The following is a 19379-nucleotide window of genomic DNA, read 5'->3' on the forward strand; positions in this document are numbered from 1 at the left end:
GACTACTCCAAGAGCTGATGGAACCATGGAGCCTCTAAGCTAAATGTATGAAATGAGGACATATATTTGTTTTTCTTTTTTTAATTTTCATTGAATTTATTGGGTTAACATTGGTTAATAAAATTATATAGGTTTCAAGTATACATTTCTATAATACATCACCTGTATAACGTACTGTGTGTTCACCATCAAAAGTCAAATCTTTTTCTGTCCTCATTTATTCCCCCTCTTTACTCTCTTGTAATCAACATATTGTTCTGTGTCTATGAAATCTTTTTCTTAACCTCTTCACTTTTTTCACCCAGCCCCCAATTCCCCTCCCCTCTGCCAGCTGTCAGTTTTCTGTATCCATGACTCTGTTTCTACTGTGTTTCTTTCTTTATTTTGTTTATTAGATTCCACATAGGAGTGAAATCATATGGTATTTGTCTTTCTGTGACTGCTTATTTCACTTAGCATAATACTCTTCGTGTCCATCTATGCTGTCACCAAAGGTAATATTTCCTTTTTTTACAGCCCAGTAGTATTCCATTCTGTAAATGTACCACAGTTTTTTTATCCACTCATCTACTGATGGTCACTGGGGCTGCTTCCAAATCTTGGCTATTGTAAAGAATGCTACAATGAACACAGAAGTGCATATAGTCTTTCAAACTAGTGTTAAGGGTTTCTTACAATCATTTACTGTGGTCTCTGCTAAATCAGTAACAAAGAATGAATAGAAGTAGCAGACCAATGGTAAATATACCATTTATCATAGCAAACCAATATCAGAATTATAATGTTCCAGAAACTTCAATAAATTAGGCAATGTAATTATATAAATATGTGATTTTATATGTATATGTACAAATATAAACAATTTTCTTCTTTAATGAAAAGCCATCAAGCGCCAAATAGAAATAACATGATACATATCAGTTAAATGTTTTGCATGGCTCCAGTCAGGGACCATCCAGTAAACCCATCTTTTTAAAATGAGAATGAGTGAGAAAACCTGGCTATCAATAAGCAGTAAGAAACATCATCTCAGGTCAAGAATTCCATCTGTAGGAACAGAGACCCTGAAGAAGCCTCTAATTTGGACTACACTGTTGAAATAGGGATGAAAGATCCAGGAAAACTAAAAAAAAACAACTCATCAAGTTCAAGTGCCTTCTGCTTGAAACGTGTTCTCTCCCCTTTAAAACCTCAAAGAAGCGAAAGCTGTTACAACTTTTATGATAGACAAACATCTTGCCAAACTCAGCTTTTATAATGTACTGAAAACTCCTTTCATGACCCAAGCTGTTTTCAGTCAATGGACAGATGTTATTTTTAACCAGAAGCTTTTTTCTTTATTAGCAAATTAGAGTAAACACCACATTTGCGTGGCTGGAAGGGCACAACCCATGTTGACAGCTCAGGGGAAAAATTAATTTATGTTACTCAGTTCTTTTGATTCACTCATAACTAGAAATAGTTAGAATTTTTAATAGTGCTTCATTGTCTCTGGAATTTCATGAGGTGCTTCTACTCTTGTGAGCTTTTCCATGTAACTGATTACGCCTGGGGAGGATGCCTGCAGCATTTTCCACAACAAAAATAAGTGCCAGATGATCTGTGTCCGGAACCAATGGACTACACTCACAGTCACAAAATAATTATAGCCAGAAACAGAGCAGAATATCAAAAAAAGAGCCAGCCTTCCTAAACCACTCAATCTTTTTAGAAAGGATGTGCACCCCCCTCCTTCCTGATATATCACAGCTATTTCTAGAATAAACTCAGCATTTACCAATCCTCTACTCCCTTCTCTCAAAACAACAGTGAATCAAATAACCCATTATTCATATTTAGCAGCTTCGGAAAATGTGGCTGAACTGCAGCTTCCACAATAGATTCATGAGGACCACAAACCGACCATAACCAACCACATTACTTAAGTAAACAGTAAACAGAGGCTAGCAATTGGATTATTGGACATGACAGAATTGAACTCGCAGGACCTCTATCCCAAGCCCTCTAATAGAATGTTTTATGGTGGTGACAATTAAAGTACAACCTAATTTTTAAGCAAATAATTATCAATAAAATATATATTAACTTACAGTGAAATTAAAGAGGTACATATTCTAATTTTTTAGAGGGCTAGAACACACTGAATAACTATTCACCTTAGACATGAAAATCAAGGTCAGAAAGGGACAAACCAATCAGGGGCTTTTATTATTCTTCATGGAAAACCCTAAAATACTTTATTTCTATCCATTCTAGATATCTCCTTAGATTCTCCCTAAAAGTCTGGCCTCACAGTCAGAAATCTGTGGTCCTATTTCTACCGCTGATAGTGGGTCTTCCCTTTGCATCCATCATTCAACTATAAAATGGGAATAATAATACTTATCTCCAATGTAGCTCATAAATGAGTTAGTAGCATCCTCTATGGATAGATAAAGATGACAGTAGACAAAGTGTGAGCAAGATGCTAGGAAAACCATAAACGTATCCTACCAAGTGAGTAATGTTCAAAAAAAAGTTTGCCTGCTTTCACATGGATGGCAAGGAAGGCCCCTAAGTCAATACTATTCACCCAGTTGGTAGCTGTCGAGATATACTAAACAGAAAACTCAACTAGATCAACCACATTACAGAGTAGAGAAGCTTCTGAACTCCACACAATGGAAACTCCTAGTGCTGTACTTCCTAAAAGGTGCACAGTAGTGATACTGTTGGTTATAAATAATAACAATAGGCCCAAGAGCATAACTTTCCTCCGCCTTCAAAAGGAAAAACAATCGTTACAAGATTGTGCACAAAAGCAGACTTTTCGGGTCTCCCCGTAGTACAGCAGGGAAGCATGCATGTGAGAGCACCCAGCGGCTGCGTGCGGAGGCAGCCCTTCCCAATGACTGCCACATTCCTGTGGGATTTCCTTTATTGGATTTCACAGGATGCAGACATTGTAAATGGCCCCACATTACTCATACACAAAAAAAGCTAATGAGACTCCCTAACCAGCGATTGCAGTTTGCACTGGTTCAGAGGACAGCAAATGGATAAAACTATTTCCTGGAAAAATGTTAACATGCTAGGATATATTGTTCTGATGATTGCCCCCGAAATAGTTTTATGACAGTACTGAATTACATTCCCTTGAATGGCTGGGCTCCTTTTGTTAATTCAAATGATGTTGTATTTCACCTTGAGAATCCCGCCGCACCCCAGTACAGGAGAATGAGACAGGCAGGAGCAGATGACCAGGGCAACACAAAAATGATTACACTTTGCTTCTCAATTAAGTTCATACTATTGTTGAATAAAAAGTCTTCAAAAACATTTTTCATTGGTAGCTTTTAAAGAAAAATAATAAAAATGCAATTTCATACTTCTTGGCGTGTCTTCTTTTTCCAAGCCCCAGTAAAGTCAGTCGTCCAAAGAGACATAAATAAAACCATGGGGACACACAGCTGGCCTGCAGCCACGGTCTGAGTCAGCCCGTTTCGCCAGGTGACTTCTGCGAGGGCTTCAAGGCCCTGCTGGCACACTTTCAGCCAAAAGCTAAGCCACAGAGAACACAAATCATGATAACCCCACTGACTGAATAAGCAGTGGCCATGTCCTTTCCTCTGCTGTTTGTCCAATGACTGCCTAACCATGACAAGTATTATTTCCATTTCAAGTGTCTAAGAAATATAAAAATAAGAGAGGAAATGCTATGACCAGAAAGAATATCCCATAATCTATAAATTGGGAGGCCGTAAAAAAAATGTTCTGGCCCTGGCCGGTTGGCTCAGCGGTAGAGCATCGGCCTAGCGTGCGGAGGACCCGGGTTTGATTCCCGGCCAGGGCACACAGGAGAAGCGCTCATTTGCTTCTCCACCCCTCCGCCACGCTTTCCTCTCTGTCTCTCCCTTCCCCTCCCGCAGCCAAGGCTCCATTGGAGCAAAGATGGCCCGGGCGCTGGGGATGGCTCTGTGGCCTCTGCCTCAGGCGCTAGAGTGGCTCTGGTCGCAACATGGCGACGCCCAGGATGGGCAGAGCATCGCCCCCTGGTGGGCAGAGCATCGCCCCTGGTGGGCGTGCCGGGTGGATCCCGGTCGGGCGCATGCGGGAGTCTGTCTGACTGTCTCTCCCTGTTTCCAGCTTCAGAAAAATGAAAAAGAAAAAAAAAAAAAAAAGTTCTAAAATTCCTCCTAATTTGTCTCTAAACAAATCTCGAGCCCCTTGTGGTTGTCAGTGAATCGTGCTCAGGCCATCTGAGATCAATCACTGAGGAGGAGTCACCGCCCTCCCTGCTCACCCAGGGCAGCTTAGAGAGAAAAGTCACCTGCCCTTGCTCTGGGACCCGCAGAAAGAACACATACGCCTCCCAAAGAGTTCCTATTCACATGATAATTTTCAAACATCAATTTGAAGATTACAAGCTTCTCTTCAAACTCTTCATCGGCACAAGTTTAAGGGAAGCACGAACTTCTATTCACCAATCGCATTCGTAAGACAAGCTTCCTAACTCTACTGAGCGTAGTTGCCGAGGGAGTGAAACAGGATGAGTTCGAAGATACTGCAGTATATTATTGAATACATGATTATACCAACGGTAACATGCTATCTTTTAAAATAAAAATTTATGTGACAAAACATAACAATAAAGGGTGCAAAGTTAAGGGTACAGCTTTATATTTTTTATGGGTATGTGTGTGTGCACATACACATACTATCAATTTTCTGATAAAAAAAATAGAGCAAATTAATGTAACTCTGACCTCTGAGCCAGTTACCATCTGAATGAGCTCTCATGGCAAGTTAGTTAAACTCTCAGACTCAGTTTCTTCATCTGTAAAAATCCATACAACTACAGTTTCTACTTAAAAAATACCATTGTGAGAATTAAATAGACGAATCCATAAGAAGAAACTACACAGTATATAGTCCAAGAAATGGTTTTAATTGTTATTATGATTACTATTATTTAAGTGCCAAGTAATGTGATAGCACAAAAGTCAGAGAAAAATGTTATTTCAAATCAACCCTTTTCAGCATGCCCACCCTGGGTGGATCCTCATTCTAGTGACTGTCTAGCTTGAGGGCGAGGAGATCTCCCTGTTACCACGCTGCAGGCACTGGCAGGTCAGGGTCAGCTTACCGTGTGGGCACTGGGACTTCGGTCAGGGCGCCCAGCATGACAGCCTGCTGCAGCCGGACGAAGGCGATGAAAGGTGCATCCAGGAAGTCGACCTCCCCAACCAGCACGTTGGAGGCTTCTGCGTCACGGGGCAGCTTTTTCATGAACTTGTTCTTCAGCTGCACGGGAAGAGCCAAGGAAACACAACTTATTTCCAGAGAAGGGAACACGGGGAAATACTCCATATATCAGTCAAGAATATTCCTTTATCCAAGTCCACATGCAACAGGACCTAGCTGCAGCCATTCCTATTGTTTAACCATTCTGTATCTTTTATTGAATTAAAAAATATTGAGGGTATAACAACATGGTTTACATATAAAACAATGTTTACATATAAGACAATTCGTGTATTGGTTCACTCACTCGGGACACATGCATTGAGAGTCTAGTAGGAGCCAGACTCTGATCTAAGCCCTAGGGATACAGGGAAGGATCAACTAATTACTGGTCCTCTTTGGGCTCATACGCCAGCAGGGGAGAAATTAAATACAACTGAAAGTAGTGGTGAGTGTTGAGAAAATAAAGAAATAAAACCAGTAAGAGGGTACTATAGGTAGGCTGGTCAGGAAAGGCCTCTGAAAATATACATTTGACATTAGAGTGAGGGGACAAGCCATTTAAAGATCTGGGCAAAGGGCATTCCCGGCAAGAACAGCAAGTCCAAAGCCTCTGAGATGGGAGAGAGCTGGCAGTTCGAAGAAATAATAAGGCACATGTGAAGGCAGCTGAAAGAGCAAAGGCCGGGGCGGGGGCAGGGGGATAGCAGCAAGTGTAATTGCATAGGTGAGGGGGGATAGCAGCAAGTGTAATTGCATAGGTGAGGGGGGATAGCAGCAAGTGTAATTGCATAGGTGAAGGGGGATAGCAGCAAGTGTAATTGCATAGGTGAGGGGGGATAGCAGCAAGTGTAATTGCATAGGTGAGGGGGGATAGCAGCAAGTGTAATTGCATAGGTGAGGGGGGATAGCAGCAAGTGTAATTGCATAGGTGAAGGGGGATAGCAGCAAGTGTAATTGCATAGGTGAGGGGGGATAGCAGCAAGTGTAATTGCATAGGTGAGGGGGGATAGCAGCAAGTGTAACTGTATAGGTAAGGGGGGATAACAGCAAGTGTAACTGCATAGGTAAGGGGGTGGGGGGAGGAGCAGGTGATAAAGACCTTGAAGGCCACAGTGAGGAGTTCTGGATGTTTTAGTTGGGACTTGCCCACTGAAGTAAAAGTGGAAAGGTAAGGTAGATAGACATCAATTTCAGAGATATCACCAAGCAAACGATGCTTACGACCACAAGACAAGATCGCACAAGCGTGGGGCGAGCGTAGACAGAGAAGAGGGACAAGATCTACACCTTGGCCCACTCTACCTTTTATAGGAATGGGAGGAGCTATCGGCAGAGGACACCAGAACGAGCAGCCTGCGAGGTCGGAGGAAAACCAGGACTTGACAGGCAGGTGAAGAAAGGGCTCAATAAGGAAAGCGTATCAGCTGAGTCAAAGGCTGCTGAAAGCTCAAAGAAGATCAAAACCAAGAATGGACCGATGCATTTGGCAAGCTGGAGGTGCTGGGTGATCCTGACAGGAGCTGTTACAGCGGACACCAACCAGGGAGCCCAGTAAAGAAGGGGAGGTGAAGAAATGGAGACACGGAGTACAGATCATTATTTTGAGAAATATTGCTACCAAGAAAAGCCAAAAAATAGGGGGCAGGTGGAAGAAGGCACAAAATGGGATTTTTTTTTTAAATGGGAAATATGGTAACACTTTGGAATGTTAATGAGAATCATCTAGTAGAGACAGATTATTACTGCAGGAGAGATAGGGAGTGGTAACTTCAAAAGCCGCTCAAGCAACCTTGAACTACTCAGAAGAGACTATCCACATCACAAGTAGAGGGATTATCTTCAGGCAGGAACACAGTTTATCAGTCCTAACGAGGGAAAGCAGACTACGTGGGCACAGACGGGGGTGACCTGGAAACGCGGTAGGGTGAAGAGGAGGGCCTCTGCAATAGAACACGAGGGAGCTGCTGGAGGTGTGTGGGAGTGTGAGCCCAGCGGCAGAGATGTGAAGCGGTGCTCTTGGAGGGCGCAAGTTGCTCCAGCACAGTCACTTTGAAAGCTTATCTTGCAGGTGTTATTCCTTACCCCTTCTCCCCAGCCCCCTCTTAGAACAGGGTGGTTTAAGCATCCTTCAGTGAGTAGGTAATGCCTCCCACAGCTCAAGGAAAACATTTCAAGGACCATGGAAGGATAGAGATAAGAATTTTGCAGGATGTCTGATACATTCTTATCAATATAAATGTCTCTCCCCTCAAACCAAAAGTTACCAAGACTTAGTATTTTATGTCATGGATTACGGCTGAGATGGGAAGTGGCAGCCATGGCCCAATTTCTCCCATTAATAAAAAAGTTATGGTAACACTTTATTGTCAATTTCCATTTAAAGAGTTCTCAATTAGGGAAAATAAATATAATAAAAACAGACCCCTAAAACTCCATCCCCTCAGTAGCATTTTTATGGGATTTTTTTCATAAAATTGGTACTTTATATAAGAAGAAAGCCATGAGGCCAAAAACAAGGAAGTTGGGGCTAATAACTTAGTGGAAACCAAAAATAAAAAAGCAAAGGCAAGATATATGTTTTTAGATGTAGGAAACATGACGACTTCTAAGCAGCAAGGGACTTTTCCTAAGTTAATACTATTAATACTCCAAGAAATACTAATATTATAAATAAATTATGTTTACACTGTACAGATATGAAAAAAGCAGCCATGGGAAGGGTCTTAAAACAGCAAATTTTCAAAATCATTTCTATGGCCTAAAGAAGTTCCAGTAATGGACTGTTCTGTACAACAGAGTATGGGATACGACTGAATGGCCCAAACACATAACAAAATATCACTGCTAGAGTAACCTTCCTCTAACTCTTTCCGGAGAGTCGCCATCACCAACACCAGACACGAAGCTCTGTAATAGTCAGACTTTACTTCTCATTCTCTCCAGCATCTTGCTGTAGTTAGGCAGCTGATTATGTCCTCTTCTATTTTATGACTTAGCCCATAGCTGTTACCAAAAACTGTCTCATTTCTACCTTTTCTAAACATCATCAGAGCTCAAAGCTCAGCTCAAGCCTTTCTACCATTTCAACCCACTTTCTTAGGGACTCTTTAAAAATTTTTATTTATTGACTTGAGAGAGAGAGTTAGAAAAAGGGGAAGAGATAGAGAGAAAGGGCAACATCAACTTACTGTTCCACTTACTTATGCATTCATTGGCTCATGTTTTGTATGTGCCCTGACTGGGGAGTGAACCCACAACTTTGGCATATCAGGGCAATGCTCTAACCAACTGAGCTCCCCAGCCAGGGCTCATTTCTGAATGACAATTTTGTCCACATTTATATTTTTCCCCTAAGTTTGAGGGTTAGAAGAGTTTATCCTTCGTTGTACTGAACACCTACCTACTTTTCACATAATTCAGCTCTACTAAATAATTTGAATGAAAGAAGTGAACTCTATAGCACTAAAAATCAGATCGAAAAAACTTCAAATGCCCAGAAGAGTTAGAGAGGGTTTAAAGGCTTATTCTACAATCTACTCTGTCTGGATCGGTCACTAAGAAACTACCCAACTCACAACGCATGCAGAAAATCCCAGTTGGTTATACACTTCCACAAAATGTTTTATTAGTATTACAGTACCATTACTGTACCATCTTGGAAAATTAGGGGTATATAATTAAAGGCCAAAGGAAATAAGCTGAATTCGATCTGCTCCAAAGAAGAGTAGTTTTAGATCAGCACATCTCAAAGTGTGTTAGTGGAGCACAAGTGTCAGAGAAACTAAGGGCTATTCTACAATGAAAATGTGTGGGGCCCGAGGTGCCCTACAACTCAGTCCTTACATGGCTTTTTTCTCTCTGCACACACTCTCTGGGTGATATCATCAAGCCCGTGTCTTTAAATATCATCTATATGCTGATGACTCATAGATGTACATCTTTAGGCAGGAAAGCTTCCCTGAACTCTAGAGCGAACACCTCTACCTGGATGTATTACAGGCATTTCAAACTTCACATATCCAACACTGAGCCCTCCTGACCGTCTCTTCAGAGCAGCTCTTCTCTAGTCTACCTCATCGGGTTAATGGCAACTTCATTCTTGCATTTCTCAGGCTAAAACCTTCTGTCATCTTCATCACTTCTCTTCTTTGCACACCCCATGCCCATTCTATCAGCACATCTTGTTGGCTCCATGTCTGAAGTACATGCAGAATCTGACCACTTCTCGCCACCTTCACTGCCACCACCCTCCTACACATGACGGTCATTTTTCTCCTGGATTATGGCACTGGCCTCCTGGCCGGATTATCTGCTTCCTCCTCTGCAGCCAGTCTGCACACCAAAGCAGCGAGAGGTCAGATCAGGAGTCAGATCATGTCTCTCCTCTACTCAAAACCCTCTATTGCTCTCCATTTCACTAAGATGGAAGCAACGTCTTTGTCACTCTCAGAACCTCAGCATTATCTGACTCGCCATCAGCTCTGTGACTTTATTTCCTGCTGCCCACTCCCACTCTTCTCCCTGTCCTCCCTCAAACACTCTGGCATATTCATACCTTTACAGAGGCTGCATGGCTCCCTCCCTCACCACCTTTCCCTTCAGATCTTTATGAAAAAGTCACCTTCTTGCCTGACCTGTGGTGGCACAGTGGATAGAGCATTGACCTGAGATGCTGAGGTTGCTGGTTCAAAACCCTGGGTTTAAATGGCCAACAGATATATGAAAAGATGCTCAGCTTCATTAGTTATTAGAGAAATGCAAATCAAAACTACAATGAGATACCACCTCACCACTGTTAGATTAGCTATTATCAACAAGACGGGTAATAGCAAATGTTGGAGAGGTTGCGGAGAAAAGGGAACTCTCATCCACTGTTGGTGGGACTGTAAAGTAGTACAACCATTATGGAGGAAAGTATGGTGGTTCCTCAAAAAACTGCAAATAGAACTACCTTATGACCCAGCAATCCCTCTACTGGGTATATACCCCAAAACCTCAGAAACATTGATACGTAAAGACACATGTAGCCCCATGTTCATTGCAGCACTGTTCACAGTGGCCAAGACATGGAAACAACCAAAAAGCCCTTCAATAGAAGACTGGATAAAGAAGATGTGGCACATATACACTATGGAATACTACTCAGCCATAAGAAATGATGACATCAGATCATTTACAGCAAAATGGTGGGATCTTGATAACATTATACGGAGTGAAATAAGCAAATCAGAAAAAAACAAGAACTACATGATTCCATACATTGGTGGAACATAAAAATGAGACTAAGAGACATGGACAAGAGTGTGGTGGTTACCAGGGGTGGGGGGAGGGAGGACATAGGAGGGAGGGAGGGAGAGAGTTAGGAGGAGGGGGAGGGGCACAGAGAACTAGATAGAGGGTGACAGAGGACAATCTGACTATGGGCGAGGGGTATGCAACATAATTTAATGACAAGATAACCTAGACATGTTTCTTTGAATATATGTACCCTGATTTATTAATGTCATCCCATTAACATTAATAAAAACTTATTAAAAAAAAAAAAAAACCCTGGGTTTGCCTGATCAAGGCACATACAAGAAGTGAGCATTGAACAACTAAAGTGAAGCAACTATGAGTTAATATTTCTTGCTCCCCCAAACCCCCCATAAAATTATAAAGAAAATCTTAAGTAAATAAATAAAATCTTTGCCAAAGATTGGTTTAAAAAAAATTTTTTTTAAGTAAAGTCACTTTCTTATCAGTGAGCCTTTCCTGGGCCACATCAGTTAAACTTTCAACCTTCTTCTCCCCATACATTCTTCTAACTCCTCTTTCCTACTTTTTTTTCTTTTTTGTACTTATCACAGCCAAACATGCTATACGGTCCACTTAGCTTTTTTATTTTCTGCCTCTCCACTAGAATGTAAGCTCCATGAAGGCAGGAATATCCATCCATTATGTTCGGTGTTATATCCCTACTGCCTAGGAGAGTGCCTGAGGGGAAATAGTCAATAAATATTTGTTGAATAATAGTTATTATTTCTGCTCTTTCCAACAAGCTTTTCTGACTCCTCTCTTAAGGTCATAGGTTCTGAACATAACACCGCCACCCAGGCCATCTAGATGGTCAAAAGGCCTAGATATGGCCAATATTACTAACGTCCACCCCTGAAAACAGTGACAGGTCCAAGGATGGATGCATGACTCAAGTAGGGACGAAACATGTTTAGGAAAACAGTCTTTGAATATGTAAAATTCAACATCCTCCCTTTCAGCTGAGACTGCTCCCCTCCAAGTTGAAAGGGCCTGTCTCAGGACTGTCCATATTAGAAGAGAATGAGGTCAGCACCCAAAACAAATCAGATAAAAGTAGGAGAGAGAAAAAAGCATGAAAAGAGAGATTGTGGAGCTCCGAGTCCCTGGCCCTGAGGGCCTGCCGTCTCTCCATTCTGTGAACTCATCAAGAATTCTCACCAGTTACATAAACCAGAAAATTCCACTTGGGGCTTTAATTAATTTGGGATGATTTCTGTCTACTTAAGATCCCAGATCTTTCATAAAAGTATATTTGTCAAATAAATTTTAGGAATTCCAGGTTAAATAAAATTAAATAAGTTCCTATAATTCGGACTCACTTAGAGCCTTGAATCAGCCTATGTGCCAATGAATGTTTTCTCCCATCATGGGATGAAAACAGAATGGAAAATGCGGCATTGGACAGAAATTTATTCACCTACTGTTTAATCCCACTCTTAACTTCAATCAATTGTCTTTAAACTTTATGAGCGTCTACAATAGTCAGGGCCTGGGAGTAGGCACTGTAGAGGACAGAGAGACTCTACTCTCCTGAAGTCCACAGTGCAATGGAGAGAAGCAAACATAGAAGTAGCTACAATGAAAGAAAAGACATAAATACCATGCAAAAGGTATATTGTTCAATGGGAGGTTACAAAGTACAGCAATCACACCTGGCAACAGAGTTCAAGAAAAGCTCTCTTCTTACGTGACTGGTGGTGGTGCGGTGAATGGAGCTTCAACCTTGGACATTGAGGTCCCAGGTTCAAAACCCTGAAGTCACCAGCTTGAGTGTGGGATCCTAGACATGATCCCATGGTCACTGGCTTAAAGCCCAAGGTCGCTGGCTTGAGCAATGGGTCACTGGCTTTGTTGCAGGCCCTCCCTACCCCTACCCTCCATCCCCCCATCAAGGCATGTATGAGAAGCAATCAGTGAACAACTAAAGTGCCATAACTACGAGTTGATACTTCTCATCTTTCTCCTTCCCATCTCTCTGTCTCTCTCTCTCTCAAAAAAAAGGCTCTCCTTTAAATCAAAGTTTAAAGCTCTCTCTCATAAAGGTGGGCTCATCAAATGCTGATTCATATGTCATATTTTTCAAGTATCCAAGAATATCTAATAAAGAAAAAATTAATGACTGAAGTATGAAAATCAATCCTGGGCTTATACAATAAACAGTAAACAATAATAAAATACTAAGAAAAAAGCATAAACTTTAAACAAAAGATGAAAAATAACCCAGAAATTACAAAGAACAATAAAATATAATGAAAACAAGAACAGACTCTAAGGGCTTTCAAATGAGGTTGAAAATCACCCAATAAACTCATCTGGATTGAATTCCAAAGATAAAGTTTGACATTCCTTTCTTATAGATCATTAGTTGATTCTCCAAGGGATACCCAGCCTGGATTTCATGCAGGGTCAACTATGAGAACACACACAATGAAAAAAAAAAAATCCCTTAGCCAACCTTGATTTCAGAGAAATGGAATTCAAATGATTACCATGTTGAGCTACTATTGATAACAGATAATATGACTGGCTCAGTAATTTCTGTGCCCCTCCAGATGTGTACACTTCAGCTTCCTTTTAAACCAGCCTGTATTCTTTCTTCTACAGTAAGGTCTTGCTATAATTACCCAGAAGTACATGGCTTGCCCCCCTTCCATAAATGTTTACTTTTATAATTTCTTAAGCTTTTTTACTTCAAGTGGTCTTCTAATAATGTGGTGAACATAGTATTAACATATCAAGAAACTAAAATATAAATGGATATAGCAGAACAAATAGACTGGATTATAAAATAGATAGCTCACTTGCGATGGTTATTCTGTGTGATGATGGAAAAGTTACACATATACAGGACACACATCATCTGAGAAAGTCAATCTTCCATTCTCTACTCTGGTCTTAGATTCTTCTGCCCTCTTCTATGAAAGCAGTTTGTGTATTTTAAGTTTTCTATAGGGGACCCATCACAATGTGACCGCTAACCAATGTTAATAACCATGCATTGGGATAGCCATTTGAATATCACTTGTCCTCCTTACCTCCTTACCATCCCCCTCAGACCTAAAGCACCACCTGGTAAGTAGGTCCAGGATCTCATATTATTCCTCAGTCAATAGGCAGGTACTTAAACCTTACCTCCTTTTCTCTGCCATTATTAGCATGTGTTAAAATAACTGTATCTGTAATATAGGTATAAATACATTTATAACCAAGACTACTTATGGTTTGTCACTTGAATCTGATTTATCAGGTGATTTATAGGCTGTCCTTACTACAAGTAATGTTCTTAAAATAATCTAAGTTTGAGTACACTTTCTCATTATTTTTATAAAGCTTACACCTACTGCTATTGCATGCCTTACATTCTTTTTTCTTCTCCACAAGAATGATTTTAGTCTTCAAATCTGTATTTATTCTCAATTCACCCTGCCTAATGCCCCATGTTCATAAGCTAACATCCACCTGTCTTCCTGTGCAAAGAGCATATTCCTGGCTTTCTTATTGCTATTCTTTTCCCTCTGCTTTTCTACTTCTTAGCCTATTTTCTCTTCTTCCTGCTGACTTTGCCTCTTTCCATTCTCTTTAAAAATTGGCAGCTTTTACTATTTCCCCAAAAACTCATCTGGTAGGCTCAAAATCATTCAAGATCACCCTAGTGTCATGTACTTCTACTGCAAAGATACCTGTGCTAATAGTAGAGTCACCATCAGTTTGTTTGACAGTCCCAGTTTATCCCCACTGTCCTGGTATAATTATCAATATTACCTTCTTTCATTCTGAAAAGTATCTTGTGACTATGAAAAACATTATATGGTCTCTTTACATATTAATGTCACTGAGGTTCACTCTTGAGTAGTACCTAAGATATGGCATTGAAGAAGAATTATGTGCTGCCTGGGCCAGTGGCACAGTGGCTAGAGCTTTGTCCAAGAGTACCAAGGTTGTTGGTTCAATCTCAGCATCAACAGTTCAATCTCAGTGTTATGGGATCAATCTGAAGGGTGGCGGCTTACTCCCAAGGTCACCAGTTCAGGGCACATATAAGAAGTAATCAATGGCACAACTAAGTGGAATGAGTTGATGCTTGCTTCTCTTTCTCTTTCTCTTTCTCTCTCTTTCACCTTCCTCTTTGTCTTGTAAAACAAACAAACAAAAAAACATGCTGTAGAAATTTAGGATCCAAAGAACTCAGAATAAGGAAAAGCAGCCTGGGTCAAACAGCATCTCAGTAAAGTATATATCGTGAGTATGAATTTATTCATTTACTATATGCAAACACTATTAATTATTAGCATAGGAAAAAGTATTCTTTCATTTACCATGAGTAACATAATTCTGCCTCTGCCCACTCCCTTCTCTACAGCTTAGAAAAAATAGCTGATTTGACAGATTAAAGTTAGACAAATTCATTGGGATGTTTTTCTAATGGAAGGGTACAGTGCCATAAGACAAGAAGCAAGCTGGCTGTTTTCCCTTCTGGTAAGACAAGTGATTGGAAAAAAGAGAGTGGACATCTTCAGCCATGTGGTTGGTTAGATAAGTTGACTCAGAGTCTGTTTCATAGGCTCAACTATATTTCTCTTTCATAACACATATCCCCTAAAGTCTATGAGTCCCTAAATTTATATTCTGGGGGGTAGGGTGGTTGTAGGCCTGTAAATGTGTATTTGGTAAACTAGAAATTTCCAACCTAAATAATGCTTCTAAGAGACATTACTTCCAGCTATGAAAACTTATTTTGCATCACATCAACCCTATTATCAAGAAAAAATGAAAAGCCAGATATTTACAATGTGTTTAAAACAGCAATTTTTGACCTTTTTCATCTCATGGCACACATAAAACTAATTGCTAAAATTCTATGGTACACCAAAAAATATAATACATTTTTTGCCAATCTGACAAAAAAAATAGGTATAACTTTGATTCATTCATACTGAACAGCTATTGTTGTGTTGGTTGTTGTCATTTTTTGACAGTCTAATGGAAAAAAGGTCAGAGCCCCTGACTAAACAGTCAGGTATTACATGGTTTGTTTGTTTGTTTGTTTTGTATTTTTCTGAAGTGAGAAGCAGTGAGGCAGAGAGACAGACTCCCACATGTGCCCAACTGGGATCCACCCAGCAAGCCCACTAGGGGGTGATGCTCCATCCATCTGAGGTGTTGCTCCATTGCAACCAGAGCCATTCTAGTGCCTGAGATGGAGGCCATGGAGCCATCCTCAGCACCCAAGCCAACTTTGCTCCAATGCAGCCTTGGCTTCAAGAGGGGAAGAAAGAGATAGAAAGGAGAGGGAGAAGTGTAGAGAAGCAGATGGGCACCTCTCCTGTGTGCCCAGGCTGGGAATCGAACCCAGGACTTCTACATGCTGAGCCAATGCTCTACCACTGAGCATGTTTTAAAAAAGCATTTGAGGCTCTGGACAGTTGGCTCAGAGGTAGAGCATCGGCCCAGCATGTAGATGTCCCAGGTTTGATTCCCACTTAGAGCACACAGGAAAAGTAACCATGTGCTTCTCCACCCATCCCTCTCTCCTTTCTCTTTCTCTCTCTAACTCTTTTCCCCTGCTGCAGCCATGGCTCAGTTGGAGCAAGTTGGCCCCTGGCGCTGAGGATGGCTCAATGGCCACACCTCAGACATTAATATAGGTGGGTAACTGAGCAACAGCTCCAGATGAGCAGAACACCCCCCAATAGAGTGCTTGCAGGAGGATCCTGGTAGAGGTACATGTGGGAGTCTGTCTCTCTGCCTCCCCATTTCTCACTTAAGAAGAAAAATTATTCAGCACACTGCGAATATCACTGGTTTAAAGAAATAGGAAAGTTACTATGACATTAACCCTTTGAGTAGTACGAATGTTCATGTACTTCCTCATGCCTCCTGACCATCCAGAGTATAATCAATTTATTTTAAAAATGTGTGAGGCAACATTAAAAAATGGTAAATGTATGTTCTTGTTTCCATAAATTGGTTATCAAACAAATATAATTTTAAGTTAATACAACTGGAACTGGAACTAATTTCATTTTTTGAAAAAGAAACTTATTCCCAGGAGTCAGCAAGCATGAAAAAAAACCTCACTACTCACAGGGTTAAAAATTTGAAAGGCTCCAGCCAGTTGGCTCAGTGGTAGGGCATCAGCAGGTATGTGGATATCACATGGGTTGGAATTCCAGTCAGGGCACAAAGGAGAAGCAACCATCTGCTTCTCCACCCCTCCCCCTCCCACACCCATGGCTCAATTGATTCAAGCCCAGCTGAGGATGGGTCTGTGGCCTTCTGGCCTCCACCTCAGGTGCTAAAAATAGCTTGGTTGCAAAGCAATGGAATAACACCACAGATGGGCAGAGGACCGCTCCATAGGGGGCTTGCCAGGTGAATCCCAGGTTTGGACACATGTGGGAGTCTGTCTCTCTGTCTCCCATGCTCTCACTTAATTAGAAAAAAAAACTTGAGAAAACACTATCTCTGAAAAAGGAAACTGTGGATGTGAGGCTAAATTCAACTGATATTCTCCCAAAGGCACTTGATGATTCTTAAGTAGCTACAGAGAGTCAGAAATTCATAAAATCCTTCTGTACTCTCAAAATGATAGACAAACATGCCAGTCATCCAGATGGGACCCCGAAAGGACAAACCCAAGTCAAAGGGCAAACTTAGAATAGGCCAATCCACATAAAGACTGAAACTCATCTTCCAATAAATGCACTTCCAGAGTAAATATTATGGTGAGCTGCCTCTAGCCTAAACACCAACCAAAAGCAAAAGAAATAACCTATGAAGAAAGATAACATCACCAACAGTATCAAATTATTTCTACCAGGTTCATATTATTTCTAACATTCAACCAGAAATTACTAGGCATACTTGTAGGCAAAATCAAGAGGGGGAAAAAAAAAGACAGAAATTAGAAAACAAGCTTAAAGTAGAGATACAGATTATAGTTACCAAACATAGATTTTGAAATAACTTAAAATTATATTTTAAATATTTATTACAAGATGGAGAATTTCAGCAGAATCTATTTTTAAAACATAGCAGATGTCCTAGAAATTAAATATGTATTACTGACTTATTAAAGTCAATATTACTCATAACATAAAAATACGACATAAAAATTTGTGGAGGCCCTGGCCAGTTGGCTCAGTGGTAGAGCATTGGCCTGGTGTGCAGGAGTCCCAGGTTCAATTCCCGGCCAGGGCACACAGGAGAAGTGCCTATCTGCTTCTCCACTTCTTCCCCTCTCCTTCCTCTCTGTCGCTCTCTTCCCCTCCTGCAGCTGAGGCTCCATTGAGCAAGGTTGGCCCGGGCACTGAGGATGGTTCCATGGCCTCTGCCTCAGGCGCTAGAATGGCTCTGGTCACAACAGCATCACCCCAGATGGTCAGAGCATTGCCCCCTGGTGGGCATGCCGGGTGGATCCTGGTCGGGCGCATGCGGGAGTCTGTCTGACTGCCTTCCTATTTCCAACTTCAGAAAAATACAAAAAAATAAAAAATAAAAAAAAAAATTTGTGGAATGCTGCTAAACACATGCACTGAATAAAATCCATGGCCTTAAGAGCAAATATTAAAAAAAGAGAAAAGCTAAAGTTCAATGACCTAAACATATATCTCAAAAAGTAAGAATTAAACAGCAAATGACACTCAAAGAAGGTATAAAAAAGGAAATAATAAAAATAATGGTCATGCTGGTCATGTTCTATTTCATAATCTGAATGACAATTATACAGGTGTGTTCCCATTGAAGAAAATCAAGTAGATTTATGATTTATATGTGTGTATATAAGTAAATCACATACATGGTTTACTTTAATAAAAAGAATTATACTATGAGATTTTTAATAAACAAATCTGTTAATTTCATTTGAAAATCTGGCTTACATGAAATATTCTCTTGGTAGGAAATCCTTAGAGAAATCAAGGAAGTGAGAAACTAAAAACATATTCCACAGCCATAACCCATACCTTAAAAACTTTTGTACTGATTAGAAGAGATCAGAGGTAAAATACCTAGCAATGTACCAAAATCATGGGGCTCAGTCCTTCCCTAATTAGTTTCTCCAACATAGAGAGCAAACCTCCCTACTGCTTTCTCTCTCTCTACAGTCCATGTCAGCTGTACCACCTGAGTGTGCTCTGTCTGAAATGATGTATTCCTGCCTTTATCTTCCAACAGTACAGTATATAAATACTTATATCCCACTATCACTCAATGTAAATGTTCAATATTTATACAAATATACAGCATACAAATACTTATATCCCACTATCACTCAACAACCTAATCAGTACACTTTCCTCAGGTTAAAATTAGCCTTCGACAGTGTTGGGATAAAGAAGCAGGCCGTCACAAGGAACCTTGTGAAAACTAATCCCTGGGATAATTTTGAAACAGATTTGACCTACCACGAACCATGTGTATCTATTTGGAGCAAACTTAGTCTCAAACTCTGGGGATCCTGGAGTATGATTGCTGGAGACCAGTTTATTAGCTACAGACGACTTCTATTAATTAAAGACTGCCCCTAACAGCCATCCTCCCACTCCACCCCTCACTTTCCAGCAGCCCACAGCTATGGGGGAAAAAAAGGCTGCTATTTATTAATCAAATTCTACGTCAGTGAGCCTACACCAGTTTTCTTCCAGGTACTGGAAAATACATAGTTCTTAATGAATGCTCTGTTCCAGTCTTTCTTTATAGTTGGGGATTGCCAGTAAAGAGCGAGTCTCCTCTTAACTGCCAAGGATAAGGAAGCCTGTTTGCTTCCAGGCTCTTTACAATCAAGATAACACAGAAAACTCTGCTTAGTTCCCCAGGATTCCGTTTTGGGGTCTGCAGCCAAAGCCTTACCCAAT

General features: G+C 40.7%; 1 protein-coding gene across 5 annotated transcripts in view; it reads right to left on the bottom strand.

Moving 5' to 3' along the window:
* SLC4A4 (solute carrier family 4 member 4) overlaps positions 1-19379 on the bottom strand; it is a 432895-nt gene that overhangs the window by 104222 nt on the left and 309294 nt on the right. For all 5 annotated transcript variants that reach the window (XM_066280764.1, XM_066280763.1, XM_066280767.1 and 2 more), the window contains exon 8: positions 5126-5283. In XM_066280764.1, the coding sequence (XP_066136861.1) occupies positions 5126-5283 (158 nt within the window). The remainder of the gene's footprint in view (positions 1-5125; positions 5284-19379) is intronic.

This window comes from Saccopteryx bilineata, chromosome 5 (genome assembly GCF_036850765.1).
Source record: "Saccopteryx bilineata isolate mSacBil1 chromosome 5, mSacBil1_pri_phased_curated, whole genome shotgun sequence".
Lineage (NCBI taxonomy): Eukaryota > Metazoa > Chordata > Mammalia > Chiroptera > Emballonuridae > Saccopteryx > Saccopteryx bilineata.